Source organism: Echinops telfairi, unplaced genomic scaffold, assembly GCF_000313985.2.
Source record: "Echinops telfairi isolate 266 unplaced genomic scaffold, ASM31398v2 ScPeMD7_443;HRSCAF=831, whole genome shotgun sequence".
In the NCBI taxonomy this organism is placed as follows: domain Eukaryota; kingdom Metazoa; phylum Chordata; class Mammalia; order Afrosoricida; family Tenrecidae; genus Echinops; species Echinops telfairi.
Window position 1 is genome coordinate 57,920,215 of NW_022104341.1, and position 18,720 is coordinate 57,938,934.

The 18,720-nt window shown below is 36.4% G+C and overlaps 1 protein-coding gene across 10 annotated transcripts in view; it reads right to left on the reverse strand.

The window, feature by feature from the left end:
* Positions 1-18,720, reverse strand: part of MIER1 (MIER1 transcriptional regulator) — a 73,907-nt gene that overhangs the window by 18,555 nt on the left and 36,632 nt on the right. For all 10 annotated transcript variants that reach the window (XM_045291872.1, XM_004699355.2, XM_030886055.2 and 7 more), the window contains 6 exons: positions 16,413-16,574; positions 15,651-15,783; positions 14,020-14,084; positions 10,429-10,501; positions 2,179-2,330; positions 1,344-1,425 (listed from right to left, as the gene is read on the reverse strand). In XM_045291872.1, the coding sequence (XP_045147807.1) occupies positions 1,344-1,425; positions 2,179-2,330; positions 10,429-10,501; positions 14,020-14,084; positions 15,651-15,783; positions 16,413-16,574 (667 nt within the window). The remainder of the gene's footprint in view (positions 1-1,343; positions 1,426-2,178; positions 2,331-10,428; positions 10,502-14,019; positions 14,085-15,650; positions 15,784-16,412; positions 16,575-18,720) is intronic.

Genomic DNA, 18,720 nt, shown 5'->3' on the forward strand with positions numbered 1-18,720 from the left:
CCCCCCCCCTCCCAGGGGATCACGACCCACAGGTTGAGAACCACTGATCTAGCTAATTCCTTGTCTCTAAAACTCAAGGGGCAACCTACTGCTCCTTGGAAGAATATAACGTATTTTTTTAGTTCCCTATTTAAGCTAGAGGCACCTAAAAGGAAATGTGTTTATAAGTTGTATCTTCAGAACCTGAGACATGCAAAGATTTATGATTCGTGTAAAATATTTACATAAATACTTTTGATATGCTATTTAATTACATATAAACAATACTCATAATGGAGAAAGTTGGGGAGTAAAACAATAATAGCTAGATATTTAGTTATGGCTCCTTTATTAAGTTTGCTTAAGATAAGTTACTTGTTTCTCTGAACCTCAGGCCCATTCATTTTAAAATGAAGCAGTATCTACATTACTAAGCTCATAGGGCAGGTACCTCCATGAACAACCACCTTGTGTGCCAAGAGACCCAAAGAATTGGAAAGTACTCGGCTAGTTACTGAACATTTTATCTAATCAAAAACTCTATAGCACAATTGTAATCAAAAGGAGTAGAATTTCAAATGCTCATGGAATTCAGATTTTTGAGCCACTATAGCCAGATAATTTTCTGAAGTTAATGGCCTTTGCAAATTTTTTTCCCCAGCAAGTCAAAGTGAACTTTTAGGAGTGAAAGAAAAGCTTTCGGTAGTGCAATCTCACAGACAAGAGGCCGTTTCTGGAAAGCACAGAGGGCTATGTGGAAAGACAGGTGGAGAGACTACAAAAGAGAGGTGGTAGAACCAAAAAGGGAACACCAGGGAGAGAGGTGGAACCAAACTCTGGGTACATTTTCAAACCTTATTGAAGTCAATTTAAATCAAACAATAGCTTAATTAATAAGAAACATTTGCTTTCAGTAGTATTGTGTTCTTTTAAAGAACTAGCAAAGGTGGCCAATTTGAAGAATGTAACCAAGACCAGGCAGGGGATTATACACATAGGGAAGAACTGTTGAATTGGTATATATTTTGATGTTCTTTTCCTTATGTACAAGTACATGCACTTACACTTAAACACACACACACACACACACACACACACACACCAGTAAGGAAAGGAGAAGGGGGAAATAAGCATTACACATTTTTGCTTTAATGGGTTCATTTTCTCATTAAAATCTAAGAATAGACCCTTTCCCGTTCCACATAATTTTCCATAAAATACTTAAACATTTATGAAATACAATAGGTATATTTAATTCAGAAAGATCACGATTTAGCTGAAGATACATTTAAGCAGACTAAAGTGTGAGTTAAATTTCTGCTACAGCACAAATATAAAGGCGTTTGTTTAATCATTATGCTTACCTCTAGCTGCTTTTACATTAAATCTTAATCTTCGCAGTGCTTCTTCTGTATCAAAATTGCATTTAACCAGTTCATATAAAGCCTAGAAAAATAAAGTCTGCGATATGTGACCTGAACTATAAGTAGTTCAATACAATACCCTCAGTAAAGACTTTTCCAGAATCCAGTGTTTGTTTTCAGTTTCCAGAGCCCCAGCAACTTAAGTGAATGCAGCATACAATACCCCAAGAATAAACAAGCAAATTCTATTCTGATAACTAATTAATTCTAACTGCAGGAAGAGTTAGAAAATGCCTTAGTAAGTTTTTGCATCATCTCTGGTATTTAAAAATAAAGTTACTTCATATGAATCACACCTCCTTTATTGTGGCTACTTGTTGGTTTCTACTCAGTGACAATTGTGAACAAATCAGAATGGAATGACAGAAAAAGCTAACCCAAGTATCATGCCAATAGTAGATTTGTAGTCTGTACAGGTCAACTTGAAGAATATTAACATTATCCTAGAGGAGAATTTCCAGATTGAAGAGGCCAGATTCTTAGGATAACCAAAAGGGAAAAGAACGAAAGTAAACAAACAAAAAAAGCATACAAATAAAAGTAAAATATGTAAGTTTTGTGGTTTGTTTGTTTGTTTGGGGCTGGTATTACACCAAAGAGTAAGTGTACTAACACTAGATTAGTTTATGCGGATCATAAGCCAATTCTCTGGTGATTGATTATACTAAGAAATTTCAGTGGATAAAGTAACATTAAAAATGATAGCATATATATTTTTAAATTTTGCATGGTTAATTTACTTTAGAAACATTCTAAGTCTTTTTCATTCACTCACCTGCTCATTGTCTTTTATATGAGACCCTTCAGGAATTGCTTCGACACCTTTTTCATCACCTGTTCTTCTAGAGGCATCCTTAAGAAATGCAATCACTTTATCTTCTGGTAAATACTCAGGGTCCCACAGGAGCTGATCATCGTTTTCATATACTAAATAGGTAAAACACAACACTTTAAAATAAAGCATTTATCAAATTATATTATACTTAGAACCACATGCTGAAAACTGAGAGTGAAAGTAAGGCCCTATCACTAGCCTGACTTCATTTTAGGGCAGTATTTATAATTTAAGTGAATTGGGCAAATAAACCAAGATGAGTACACTACTTTACACGTGCTTTTTGGGTGCACTAGGTCTGGGTTTACTGAATTCGAGGCTACCTTGGTTTGAATACCATCTCCAATACCTACTACCTACACGATTTTGGGCAACTTGCTATAAAAGAGCCCTAGTAATGTAGGGAGTTACGTGTTGGGCTAATAAACACAAGGTCAACAGTTTGAAATCACCAGTAGCTCTGAGGGAGAAAGACGCTCTCTATTCCACCAAGATTTACAGCCTTGGAAACCCACAGGGGCTACTCTGTCTTATAGGGTTGCTAAGATCAGCAAAAACTTGATGACAATGAATTTGAGTTTTTTGAGATCACATAAGAGTGGTAAACGTTTGAAGCACTTTTATGACACATATAAAGGGTCAATGGATATTAGCTATAAATTTTTGTTTAAGAGATGTTTAGAAGAATGTTTATCAAATGTTAGCACTATTTATTATTGGGTGGTGGAATAAGGAGCGATTTTTTACCTTATTGTTGTTTACTATAATGCATTTCATAAATGATTCAGTTTTATAAGTCACTTTTTAAAAAAGAAGAGTAAATCTCACCACTGTAACATTAAAGACAAATTGCACTAGAAAGTGAAAAGAGGGAGTTCTTAGACCTTAAAGACTTCTGGAATTCTAAGCGACAGGAAAATGCAAACATAAAATGAAGAAGCAGTCATGAAATGGAAAAGATACCAATGCAACACCACAACTACATAGGGAAGAAAGTGCTTCAAAGACTAGTTAACTGAATGAATGCTGTTGCTTGACAAGGATGAAAATAGAAAAAGTAAGCTTTTCAAGAGGTGAATGCTATGGAAAGTGTTTCTGTGGAGAGATGGAAGCAGAATCCATAGGGGATAAAGAGTAAATGGACCGTGAAAAACTATAACGTAGAAAACATCTAATAAATTTGGTTGTGGAGAGTACACTAGCTAGAAGGGAAAGTAGAAGTGAAAAATGATTTCGCTGTTTTAGCTTTTAGAGATAGTAAACATAAGCATTTATATCAATGAAAAAGAGCCAGTTTGGGCAAGGCACTGCATTTAAAGGCCAAAAAGGAACACTAATAATGTCGAAGTTTCTTATACTAAGTGATTTCAAAAATTTTTGGAAAAATTGGTATTTTTTCTAAGGCCCCGCACATTACTAGAATGTATCAACAACTAACTTAAGGCTCTCCTATGTACCAGGAGCACTGGTGGCATAGTGGCTGCAGCTGCTAATCACCAAGGTCAGTGGTTTGACCACCACCAACTTAGCTGGAGAACTGGAGAAAGCATTCTATTACCATGAACAGCTAATGTCTTAGAAACCCACAATGGCAGTTCTACCCTATAGCCGAGTCAGAATTGATGGAACGGCAATGACTTTGGAGTTGGACATACCAGGAGTAAGCCCTAGTGGCGTAATGGGTTCTGTGCTGTTGGGCTGCTACCCTGGTAGTTAGCAGGTTATGCATTTGGCTGTTAACCAGTCTCTAGCCATTCTGCGGGAGAAAGATGAGGCTTTCTACTCCCACTAAGATTTACAGTCTTGGAAATCCCTAGAGTAGTTTCATCCTCACTTGTAGAGTGGCTATGAGTCAAAACCACTTGGCATGATGGCAGTCAGTTTGGTTTGGGTATATTATGTTCTAGGAATTATTTTCACACTTAATACCTTGTCTCCCCAAGATTTCTGACCTTCACACACGTCAAAGACTTCTTTTATGTTCCAAAAAACAATGATCTTTGCCAAACCAGACAGTGCAGCTCACAGGATGATAATCTTTAAAAACTTTCCTTATTCAACTTGCTAGTCCAAACCTAGTGAAACTCCTAAAACCTCCAATAGACAATTTGTCTACAATGCCACTGATTTTTGTTCTCTGCTCAGTCTCTGCACACCAAAAGGAACAGCTTAGTTCTTAGTCTTAGGATAGGATATGGACAAGGCCATATAAAAAAATGAGAACAAACACACCTGACTCCAGAAGCAAGAATGGAGACTGGGTCCATGAGGCCCCAGTATCATCCCAGTTAACTACCATATTATTCGGTTTATAAAACATACACAAACTGTATGGCAGGGACCAGACAAAATAAGGGATACATATGGTAACCAACTAAAAAGGAGGGGGGAAAAAAGGGAAGAAAAAAAAAGGGGTTGGGGGGTAGCTGGGGACAGGGCACTACCCACCTAAGGGGAGGGTACTGTTTCTATCTCCACAGGGAACGAGGGACCAGACTTCAACCCGGTGCTTCAAGAAGTGAATGCAACATACCGGCATGAAACAAGGACCAGTAGAGAGGTCTGAGGGGCCAGCCCCAATCCCAAGTACATGGACAGCTGCCCCTCCCCCCAGAAGAATTTACTTCAGAGGACAGCACTAAAGCTACAGCTCAGGGAAAGGGACATATCTGATCAGAGCATACGGGAGCAAATGAAGGGGAAGGAAGTGAGTGGAGCACATCCTGGCCCACCATGCCTTGAGGACGATATCCCTGCTCAGAGCAGCCAATGTACAGAGGACCATATGACCGGCCCCACTGAGACACAACATCTCTCACTGACCCACAGCCCTACAGGGGACAACACTGGAGACACAGTGTGGGAATTGCACCCGATCTGACCCCACCACACCAAGGCAAAACACTAAAGGGCATGCAACAGAACAGCAAGGGGAGCAGAGCAAGAAAGTCACAAGTAATATCAAAAATAGACTTTGGGGCCAGAGCGTGGCACCCCATCAGATTCCACTGGAAAGCACTCCTAAAGGTCAACAAATAGACCTTGAACTATTTACAGGTTTTTCTTGTTTTTGTCATTGGTTTTTGGTTGTTTTTTCCTTTGTTGCTTTGTTTTGCTCTGTCTTGTTTTTGTGCATATTATTATCTCTGCAGGTCTATCTAGATAAGGTAGGTGGGATAAACAATCTACAGGAGAAAACAACGGAACCAAGGAACCAACGGTGTTGAGGAGGGTGTTGGAGGCCTGGTAGGGCTTGATCAAGAGCAATGTAACCAAGAGAAATTACTGAAACCCAAACGAAGGCTGAGCATGATAGTGGGACAAGAGGAAAGTAAAAGGAAACAGGAAAGAACTAGGAGGCAAAGGGCATTTATAGAGGTCTAAATATAGGCGTGTACATGTGTAAATATATTTTTATATGATGATGGGGAAATAAGAGGTATACACATATATTTATAGGTTTAATATCAAGGTAGCAAACGGGCATTGCGCCTTCACTTAAGTACTCCCTCAATGCAAGAACTCTTTTGTTCTATTAAACTGGCATTCCATGATGGTCACCTTCCTGACAGGATTGCTGAAGACAATGCGGGTGCATAAGCAAACGTGAAGCTGATGGTGCCCAGCTAACAAAAGGGGTCTTAAAGGTTTGAAGATAAACAAGTTCAGAAGCAACAAATCCTACATGGAAGAAGCACACCAGCCTGTGTGACGAGGTGTCAATGGGGATCGGGGATCAGGCATCACAGAACAAAAAATGTTATCATTGTTTATGAGAGGGGAGTGTGGAATGGTAACCAAAGCCCATCTGTACGCAGCTGGATCCCCTTAAGGGTCGCAGGGAGATGAGCCAGTCAGGGTGCAGTGTAGCAATGATGAAACACAACTTTCCTCTAGTTCTTAAATGCTTCCTCCCCTCCCCCGCTACCATCATCATCCCAATTCTACCTTACAAATCCGGCTAGACCAGAGGACGTACACTGGAAACACAGGGAATCCAAGGTAGATGAACCCCTCAGAACCAGTGGTGAGAGTGGCGATACTGGGAGGGTGGAGGGAAGGTGGGGTAGAAAGGGGGAACGGATTACAAGGATCTACATATAATACACCCTCCCTGTGGGACGGACAACAGCAAAGTGGGTGAAGGGAGATGTCAGACAGTGTAAGACATGACAAAATAATAATTTATAAATTATGAAGGGTTCATGAGGGGGCGCGGGGGGAATGAGGAGCTGATACCAAGGGCTCAAGTAGAAAGCAAAGAAAGATGATGGCAACATATGTACAAATGTGCTTGACATATGGATGGATGGATGGATGGATGGATGGATGGACTGTGATAAGAGTTGTACGAGCCCCCAATAAAACGATTAAAACAAACAAAAAATGCACAAACTATCTAGGAAATTATTTCTAGAATCACTGCCAATGTTTTAGAAGTTCCTGGAAGCCACAGTATACAGAAATGTCTTTATTTAAACTGAGCAGATAACTCATCACCATATGGGACCAATTAGCAAGGCAGATCCCTGGGATTGTATTCAGGTAGACTAGCCCTTATTTAATTACTTCAAATTAATGTTAACACTTTCTTTTATACTTATAAAAAGAAGAAAATTCACTGCCCAGGGGCTGACTGATTCAGTGACCACACAGGACAGAGTGGAACTGTCCTTGTGTGTTTATGAGACTGAAACACTTTATGGGAATAGAAAGCTTCATCTTTCTCCCATGTCCTCGTATCACCAGAGTTCTATAACACCATTTCTATTTGAGGCCAGTAGCCCAGAACCTGCAGCCAGGCAAGCTGGTCAAATCTTTTGTTTAAGCTAATTCAGTTTACTTTTGACCACTGCAACCCAAAGCACATCAACTGGTGCTCTCTGAAAAAAATGTTTAAATGGGCAAGATTAATTTGTTGCTAAATATTGCTATTTACTTGAGCACTTACTATTTTCCAGACACTACGCTACTAAGTAGATTTACGTATCTGACTTGAGAATAATAAAAGTTTATGGAAACGTCTTTTAATCCATTTTTCCATGAACTTTTAAAAGTCCCTTCATATGACATTCAACGTTATAACATGTCTCTGAATAAGTCCTATTTTATAGGAGAAAAAGAGGTTACCATGTATCTAAGGCCATATGCCCAAGTATTCCTGACTCCAAACTGGTTGAGGACACTATTCTATGCCTTTCTATTAACCCAGTCAAGTCATCAGTGTTTCCTAAGGGCAATAATCATACCGTTAAAAAAAAAAAAGATAAAATAACCAAACAGCTGTAATATTCTTACTGTTAAGTACCATCAAAGTGGTTCTGACTCACACAACATCGCAGTATAACAGAATTGCCCAAACCTGTACCAGCCTTACAACTGTGATGGTTAAGCCCATTGTTGCAACCACTGGGTCAATTTATCTCATTGAGGGTCTTCCACTTTTTATCTAACCCGGTCCTTTTTCAGGGATTGGTCTTTCCTGCTTAGATGTCCAAAGTATGGGAGACAATGCCTTGTCATGCTCACATCTAAGGAACATTCTATATGCACTTCTTTCCCAGACAAATTTGTTTGTTCTTCTGGTAGTCCACAATATTTGCAACATCTTTATCACCATCAATTTTCCACTTGCTCTATAAGCATGACAAAGTTGGATACTGAATACAGAAGACCAACAAAGAATTGATGATCCTCCTAATTCAATTTCTAACTTTCACATGCTTATAGGGCAATTGAAATTACCATGACTTGGGTCAGACAAATCTTAGTTACCCAGGAGCACTTTAAAGAGATCTCGTGCAGCAGATTTACCCCAATGCAATACATTGTTTGATTTTTGACTGCTGCTTCCATGAACACTGACTAGGGATCAAAGCAAAAATAAATTCTTGACTTTAATCTTTTCTCTAAGTATCATGAAATTGTCTCTTGGTTCAATTTTGAGGGATTTTTTGTTCTCTTTATATTGAGTATGAATTGAAATTCATACTGAAGACTGTAGTCTTTGATTTTCATCACCAAGCCCTTCAAGTCCTCCTCACTTTAGGCAAAGTCGTACCACCTGTATATCACAAGTTGTTATTTATTCAGCCTTCTTCTGATACTGATGCCATGTTCGTCTTGGATTATACAACCATGCATTTTCCCTGATTTTAAACCATGCAGTATTCCCTGACTGCTCAAACCACGGTCTCTTGTTTCATGCAGTGTTCCCTAGCTCTTTCAACCACTGCTCTTGGTCCCCCAAATGAACACAATGAAAAGTGTTCTGGAATTCCCATTCTTCTCAATGTTACCCATAGTTTGTTATGATTCACACATTTGAATGCCTTTGGTTGTCCATTAATCACAAGTAAACATCTTTCTGGTATTTTCTGCTTTTAGCCAAGATCCACCTGCTATCAGCAGTGATATTCCTTGTTTCATATCCTCACCTAAATCCAGCTTTAATTTTTGGTAGCTCCCTGTCAATATACTGCTGCTATAGTATATTGTGTAGCTATAATAAGCTATGCTAAGCATAAATAATTATGTTTAACAGAATTGCAAAAAAATATTAATAAATGTATAGCTAATGAAATTTTGCAACCAAACGGATACATGCCGGATGTGTCTATAAATAACGAATCTTCTTTTAACTAATTAAGAGGTATAACTAATAATGGCTGTATAATCTGCAAAAAAGATTAATAAATAAATTAGATGGTGAGGTAATATCTTGATACCACTGAAAAGGAGAATTCTGACCCATCCCCCTAAAATGACTTGAGTTTTGTAAACTTTTCTAAACTCAATCAAGCCTAATTTTCTCGTTTAGGTTGATCTCATTAAACAATCATGAAAGACACCAATAATTTGTAGAAATTAACTAATCAGAATTATCCTTCACATTTTTATTTCTAACAGTGTGAGTTACACAGTAACTTTACAAGTTAAAATTTCAACTTTTCCTGGGATGTGGTTTTCTAAAATCATGTTATATTTAGGATTGCTAAAACTCAATTTAAAATTTTTTAGAGTTACAAGGCTCTGATTATTTAAATAGCCTTGTAATACTTGATAACACAAGCATGTTAAGATAAAACTACCTCTAGACATAATATTGATTTGCCACAAGACAGTTCTCCTGTCTAGCCCTAAATATGGAAACATTTTTGCTGTGATCAAAATTTATTGGTCTGTAGTTTTCCCTGACTTCCCTGCTACCTCTGACCTGGTGCTGACCCTTCTAAAAGAAGGTCTGTTGGTGCTTTGGTTTAGGAACTGGACTGCTATCTGCAAGGTCAGTGATTCAGGCCTACCCCCAGCTAAGCAAAAGGATAAAGAAGAGGCTAGCTGCTCCCTGTAAAGACACAGTCATGGAAATCCTATCTTGGGTTGCTGTGAGAATAACTAGATGGCAGTGGGTTGGGTATGGAGTTGGAATAGAAAGCAAGTTTTTAGAGGGAATGCTAAAAAGAGAACAGGTAAGGTAAAGACTGCTACTGCTCCAAAGGGACTTGCATATGCAAAGCTGAAATGTTGCGAAGAAAACTAAAATAAAGGAAGTGAATATTTCTAGCTTTTGTTGACACACATAATTCCATGAATACATACACAAAGCAGTTCTTTCTGAAATTCACCTAAAATAAATCATCCAAAGCAGGCTTTCTTTAGGAAAAAACAGATGCTTTATATTATTAAAAGTACAAAAGACTTACCTTGAGATTTAGATAAAATAATGGAAAAAAAACTTGTATAAGATTTCTTAAATTATTCTAAACACAATTATTGAAGTACTACTTTAATAAGTATTATTAAAGTTCTCAGAAATAAGTAAATTCTACCAGTTGTTTACACAAATTTATACTAGGAAAAAGACGTAAAGGTTTTACTGAAACCAAATAATAATCAACCTTGAAAAACTAAATTAAAGAAACATGCCCAGAGCATATAAAATATGAAAGAAAAAAAAAGATTCAGATATTATGTCACTTAAAAATAAAAAGGCATTCTAGACTTGCAAGTATAAAATCGGTAAAGTAGTGAGCATATTTCTTCCTAAGGTAATAATGTAAGGTTCTCTTTGATCACCTAAAAGGATAACTTAGCAGGCTACAAGTCTTTTGATACCATTTCACATATTAAAATAACATTTCATCACTTCAAAAGACTAAGTTTCACTATGTAATGTGATTCAAAACCCACCTTTTTCATTTTCTTTATATCTACAAATGCCAACTGGAATCTCTGCTTGAAACATGGAGCCCACCATAATCTCCTATTTAAAAAATAATAAAATATTAATAAGATCTTACAATATATATATTTATATCCATCTCTAGCTTTACTATCTGCTTAAGTAAACTGGTCCTGGTTTCTATGTCTTAAAATGCAGGTAAAATTAATATTTTGTAAAAATACAGTATTGTGAAGATGAATGAGTTAATAAGAAAGAAGTGCTTGCAAATGACTGGATGAAAACACCAGTAACAATAAGGGGGTAAGAAATGCAATATAGATACAAACTTAACTTCAAAATATGGTGGAAAAATGAATTCCTGAAACCCAATTAGTAAGGCAATTGTAAAATTCACTGAAAAACAGAAAGGCAAACAGGAAATGGTTTCTAAAAGGTTTTCCCTAGGCCAGAAGCATCAATGTCACCTGTGAAACGGTTAGAAATGCACATACCCACACCTACTGAATCAGAAACTCAGAGGGTACACAATCTGTATTGTGTACTCAGCTCTCCAATCTTAAGTCTGAGAACCAGAAATTTAAGGTAAAGAAGAAAAAGTATTTTATAAAGCCCTTCTGGGCCAAAGAAATGAAACTCCAAACCAAATGGTAAAACAGGTTAGTGCCTTACTTTTAATAAAAGGAAAAAAGGAACCTGTCGTCCCCACAAAAATGTAATAAAATCTTGTTTTAGAATATCAGGCAATCCCACTTATAGAGTCATATCACAGAAAAAGGAAACGGCTAGTTAGAGCCACTACAATCACCACAAATGAAATTTCACAACAGATGGGAACAAAGATCCACATGGATCCTCTTTTGTCTAGTTGCTAAGATTTAGGAATAAATTTACCAGGACATTTAAAGTGAAGACTTGAGAAGAAAAAGTTCAAATAATCATGTCTAATAAGTCTAGGTAAAAAATTTGGATTTAAAAGTCCTACTTCCATTAGTAATTTGTTACCACCTACTTGTGTGTTAAATCTCAATTTATAAAATCTAAATTCAAAAACTGGCTTCATGTAATGCTACTCTTATATCTACACAAGTCTTTCTAATGGTCAGTTTTCCAAAGAATGTCAAAACAAATTTTCACCTATATTATTCTAAGAATTTTCCTTACATTAACTAATTTTTCACCACAAAGAGTATTCTAGTGTCACTCGATTACATAGTTTTATAGTAATTCTTTCAACTTTACTCATTTATCCTACCAGAGAATAAATAGCAACGTTGTCAACCATGGCTGGAAAATTCCAATGCCTGAGACCACTCCAAACCAAACGAACAAGTATCTCTGGACTAAGGCCCTGGTAATCAAAACTTTGCCATGAAGCCATGGTTGAGAACTTCTAGACTGATAAAAAGATAAGACACCCTCTTTCTCCTACTGGAGTCAGAACGCCCCCTTTCACCTGCTAGTTCCACCAGTAGGGTAGAAAGGAAGATAGTGTTCAATAGGTATTACAACAATGGGTTGGCAAGGGGTGGGGGAAGAGGAATTGCTTTTTTTTTTTAATGTAGTTAAGTATATATTATGAGGTAACTGGAAAATACTATAGCTTTGGGTCAGGTGCACTTTAGTCCTCCAAAGTAACTGCCTGCTTTTCAATACTGTAAAGAGGTCTTGTGCAGATTTACACAATGCAATGTTTCATGTGATCCCTTGACTGCTCATATACATTGGATATGTTGTCAGAAGAAACCAATGCCCAGAGAAGCACATTGTGCTTGGCAAAATAGAGGGACATGGAGAAAAAAAAAAAAAGGCCCTCAACAAGATGGATTGACAGAGCAGTTGCAACAATGGACTGAAGGATAGTAACAACTCTCAAGGATGGTGCAGGATGTTTCACTCTATTTTATGTAGCGTCATTATGGGTGGGAGCCAACTGGATGGCACCTAACAATAAAAACAACACGTACATAATAATTTTTATTAAGCCTTTATCAAGCCCTGAAACACAAACTGTTAAGAGTGGAAGTACTCTACAGTAGAAGTAGTTAAGGCTGGCACCATCTAATTTTATCCTAAGGACAAAAGAGGTCATGGTTCACTTGGGTGAACCGTCACGTGGACTAGTTTCTTCTTTAAGTCTTTAGTTTCCGCCATTCTGCTTTACTTCAGTCAAGCATTGACCAATAGTTGTTTTTTAGATGACTGTACCCAAGCTTTTAAGACGCCAGGCATTTCTCAGCAAATGAAGAGTGTAAAACATTAACTTTAGGCCATTACGTTATGCTACCTAAATCATCCTATTCGATTAGGGTTCCAATCCCTTCAAAACAGTAAACCAATTATCTGAGTTGTTTGCATATACTTTTTAGGAAGTCAATGTAACCGCACCCCTTATGTGCTTTACTCTTGATAGCAGCATAACTTGTGCAACCACTACGCCACGAGGGCTCTAGATATACAAGGAGGCTTCAAAAAATCCTTGTAAAAGCAGAATTAAAAAAAATTTTTTTTCCATGAATTTTTTGAGGTCTTCTAATATTTACATATGCCCATAAATATAATCAGGAAACATAATGGGTAATGAGTTGGCCTGCTAACCACAAGGTCAGCAGCACAAACAGTAGAAATATGCTTTCTAATCTGTCAGAGTTAGTCTCAGAAACCCACAGGGCAGTTCTATTTCATCCTATGGGGTCACTATGAGTTGGATGGCAGCTGACTTCGTGAATTATATACAGCCTATATACATGATGTACTCTAATATGCCTTCCTTCCTATAGGCATATACGCATACACACCTACCTCTATAACCACGTATGTATTTTTTGCTGTAAAAATTCAGTATGCTATAGTATTCGCTAAAGTTATCCCTTTTTCTTATACACTTCTCTTCAGTGTTTTCATATGCAGTGGTCAGTTTTGTGACATCACCTTTACTTGACATTGTGTTCCCATCATCAAAAAATAATAATTGTCTCATCCCTGGGAACCATCAGAAAACATCCCTTTTACTCTGTGTAATCATATACTGTTTGTCCCTTTGTGATAACCTTATTTACTTAGTATACTGTCTCCCCGGTCTCATCCACATTATATCTTACAGATAAATGCATTTTTAAAATTAACATAATTACATAGCATACTTTACAAGGGGCAATAAAAGTCTAACCCAGCATAAGTTCCGTTATCTTGGTAGACGTACTCATTTGCTTAATAAAGTCTGATTCTTTCCCTATAATCATTTAATTTTATAAAAATTTAATTTCTCTAATAAAGATGTATTAAGGGGAATTTTTAACAAATACTTGAATTTTATAAAAAGACTACCATCAACTTTAGTAATATATAAAGAACCCTCCCCCCAAAATTCCTACATTATTCTTGCTAAAATATTATTAAATACTGTATTATTTAATATATACACAAAATATGAGTATGTAAATATTATAATAGCAAAGCATTATACATCATCATACTTTAACCAAGAATATGATATATTATACATACTATTCTTACATAAAATATAAAGAAAAATTAAAGGAAAAAACAGCTCTTAGACTTTTTTAATACTAATTTAACTCAGTTTTGGTTCAAATTACCTTTTTCCAGTCTTCTGATGGAATATAATCTTCGTCTTCCTCGGATTCTTCTTCTATTTCACTATCTAGAATAAGTGAGACAATACTATAAAATGATTGCTCTTCCTGTCTTCTATATATTGTTTTTAAAACTACCCACAAATACTTACACATACTCATACTGAGTTAGGTTAGTTAGGCCAAGATAGGTCTACACACATCAATAATATTCACCACTAAAGAAATAAGTAACACACTATAAACTTTTTCTTTCTAGAAAAATTTTAATCTATTCTTATGAAGTAGTTTTCTACAAAAACTTAATGGATTTAGTTAAGATAATTCTGTTTTAAACCCGATTTATTTCTGCTACCAACAAACAGCACTGGAACAGAACAAATAACAGGATCTCAATTTCTTCCATTATAAAAAAGGATTTGGAGAAAATACTGAGTTTTAAACAGTGCTCCTTGGAATTCGGAATTTGCTTCACCACTTTGGAGCCAATATGCAGGGATCACAGTAAGAACATATTTACATAAAAGGAAGAAAAGTTGGTAAACTACTAGATTGTCAGCATCACCTTAAACCTAAAATTCTACTACTGCATATAAACTTCTAAAAGACATGACATACAGAAATTACTGCCTCCTATGGAAAAGCAGCATGATAAGTAGAGCTCTCGACAAACCACTTTAACGGAAATACCATATTGGCAATATGAAATAAGTATTGTTTCCAAAGGTATTCACTTAGCATCTTGCTTTAATTGAAAAGCAAAAGCAAACTGGCAATGAATTTGCTTAGAGAAAAATAGCACTGCTTTTGTCCTAAATGTTAAGATTCAACAGAATTATTTCAGTAGCTAAACTCTCCTTGAACTTTTCACTTGAACCAGGTCTTTGATTAAAAACCCACAAAACTGTTCTTAGCAGCACTCCATTCATTTCTGAACTAAAAAAAATTAGTAACAAATAAATCAAGTATGCAAAGCAGCAGCCACATTTTAATCACTATTACTGAAATATATTTTATCAGACGTAATTTTTTTGTTTTATACATTAAAAAGATAGAAAAACTGAATTTAAACTAGTGGCACTGGTGATTGACTTGTTCTTTTAAAAGGTATCTTCTAGCTTAACACTTCACGCAAAACGGCTGTACAGGTAAAGAACTCAAATATTAAAAATACATAGATTACATGTTATCTTGACTACTGGCCATCTCAGACTAGCATGTGATTACAGAAACATTAGAGAAGTTCCATCTAGATATACTATCAAAAATTTCTTCAGAAGAGTCAGTGATTTTGAGACAGCACTGTATATGAAAAAACCTAGAATATCTACTACCCATGAAAGATAAAAACTGAGGAAAACACTAGGAGAAATTAAAAAGATGACAAGAGAACGAACAAGTAAAATGAGGCAACAAGGTGGGGAAAGAATCCAGTGAAGCGAGACAGCAATTTGGGTAATATATTCATCTGACAACCGAGCCCTACATTTCAAAGCACACACTAGGACAAAATCAACTTACTGTTGAGATCCACAAGTAAATGAATTCAAATGGAGCAGTTAAAAAAAAAAAAAAGCACTAGGATTTGGGGGAATAAGCAAACACTATTCCAACTAGATACCAACAGCACTTACTCGTATCAAAATATTTACATCGGCGTGGGCGGATTACTTCATGGGCATCTTGAGAAGCAACAGATTGAGATGGATCATCATTGGAAGACTGAGTTTCATCCTCTTGTCCTGATGAATCCTTTGTATTCTCTTCCTGAAGAACAATGAAATAAATTCCTTTGATATAAAAGAGAACTGGTACACATAAAAGATTATAGAATTCAAATTTAGTTCCAAATACAACTAAAAGACTAAAATGAAAGCATTAAATCCAAGGTGGCATTCTGGAGTAGATTTAAGAGTAGAAAAAAATAACATTGCTTATTAAAAAATCCTAGTGAAATCTAAATAATCTACAAGTTAATAGCGTTGTACAGTATTGACTTTAGTTTTGATAAAGGTATAATGATTATGTAAGATTTTAACATTAGAAGAAGTTGAGTCAAAAGTAAACAGGAATACTCCTTTACCCTCTATGCAATTCTTCTGTAAACCTAATAGTTGCCAATTAGCCATGAATACTGGAAAATAATAGCATATCTTAAAAATTAGTACAAATTTTAAGAATAAGCATTAAAAAGGAATCTAGAACGTAAGCCACACGGCTACCTCTAAGGAATGGGATTACAATGTACTTACAACAGCTACGTTACATATTTCTAAGACACAGTAATTTTATCATTTAAATATATTATTTTTAAAATCAGAAATAAAGACAGATTAATATAATTAGTATGTGAATAGATGAATGGTTAACTCAAGAAAAAAAGACTATAACTTTACTTTATTTTCCCCACTACAGCCACTGTTGTCATCATTATCACCATCTTCTTCATCTTCAACCTCTTCCTCCTCTTCCTCCTCCTCATCTTCTTCTTCATGCAGTCGAACAGAACTATCATAACCATAAAGGCTGAGAAGTTCATGAATTGGCATGTCGCCTTCCTAAATAGCCCAAAATAAAGCCAAATTTCTGAATCAGTATTTCATATTCCTACGTTATAAAAAAAGATGCATTGCTTTGGGTAAATCTGCTACACAAGACCTCTCTAAAGTATTAAAAAGCGAAGATGTTACTTTTAGAATTAAGATGCACCTGTCCCAAGTCCTGGTCTTTTCAACTATCTCATAAGCATGTGTAAGTTGGACAGTGAATTAGGAAGCCCAAAGAACTGATAGCTAAACTGTGGTGCTGGAGAGCACTATTGAAAGTACCATGGACTGCCAAAAGGGCAAAACAAATCTCTCTTGGAAGTACAGCGAGAGTGCTCCTTAGAGGCAAGGATGGTGAGACTTCATCTAATGCACTTTGTACATATTGTACAGTGAGACCAGTCTTTGGCAAAGTACAAATCAGGAGGGAAGCCCCTTAACGAGAAGGAAGGACACAGTGACTCCAACAATGGGCTTAAGCATCGGAACAATTGTGAGAATGTGCAGGACCAGGCAGTGGTTTCCTTCAGTTGTGCAAAAGGTCACTATGGGTCGGACCTGATTTGATGGTACCTAACAGCAAAGTTATAAATCACATCTACAGAAAATGCATTTCATACATATAAAAGCTTTTATAGTTAGTATCAGTAAGTCTTAGATTATAAAAAAGTAAAACTTGAAATGTTTTGAAAACCTGGAATACTAGTCTTAACTATAATATTTTAAATATTTCTATGATAAAAGGCTAGACAATTCTAATCATCAACAAAAAACTATTAGATATATGGAGGAATTGACGAAATAAAATCACTGGCCTTCAAATGAGAAGTTTTACTGCATAGACCACTACACTACCAGACAGTCTGAGATTTAGTATATATATGTTAGGTAACACCATGTATGAATGCCCCCACTTAAAAAGAGAGGATGGCGTAAAATAATTAGAAAACCAAATGACTGGAATATAATTAACAAATTTAGAAATGAAGATGAAATCAGTTTAGCTCAAACATATTAAAAGAAAACAGCAATCATATACCAGAATGATACTGCACTACATACATTTCCTAAGGTTGTTTCCATTAACGAGATTGCCTCATACAATCATTACTACTTCACAAAAACTTATATTATCTTCATGGACGAGGAAACTGAGACTAACAGATTAAGCGATTTCTCCAAAATTTACACAAGTTACAAGGCTAGATTTGAATAGTCCAAGTCTGAAATTCAGACGCGTTATCAGTAAATCATGCCGCTTCAACCAGTCACAATCCTCCCCCCTCTCCCAGGCAAAAAAACCCCACTTTCTCTGTGTGAGGAAATTATCTATATGTAGGACTAAATTAATTCAGCTTCCTATTATGGAAGGTACTACCTTTAATCCATAATCAAGTAATATGCACTTTTAGGGAAACCTGGTAGAATCTGATTATAAATAAATCTAATCCAAATTACCCAAACTTTAAATATATACATATATACATGCATAAAAAACAAAAAACTCAATGCCATCAAGTTGATTTCGACTCATAGCGACTCTACAGGGCAGGGTAGAACTGCCACTGTGGGTTTCCGAGACCTTATATCTTAGTAAGAGTGGTCTTTCTCCTGCAGAGCACTTAATGGTTTCAAACTGCTGACTGTGAGGTTAGCAGCTTAACACATACCCAATACAGATGTACATACATATATAACTTAATAGAATGAGTATTTAGCTTAGAATCTAGAAAAAGTGAATGGCAAAGCAAGGCATGTTTTGAATCTCTCCAGACATTTGTGCTTACTCATGGATGGAAGTGTCACTCCATGATGGCCCTCACTGACCCATGGCCCTTCGGGGGACACCACCAGAGACACAGTGTGGGAATTACACCCGATCTCATCCCACCACACTGAGGCAAAGTACTGGGGGAGTGCAGCGGAACAGCAAGGGAATGGAGCAGCAAGTTCCCCAGTGAATGCTAAAGGTGGACTTTGGGGCCAGGGCATAGTGCCCCAACAGACTGGACTGGAAAACACTCCTAAAGGCCAGCGATCCTTGAACTAACTACAAGCTTTTCTTTCTTTGTGTGTTTTCATTTGTTCTTTGTCAGTGGTTTGTTATTGTTGCTTTTTCGCTGTACAGTGTTGCTGGGTTTTGCTCTGTCTTGTTTTT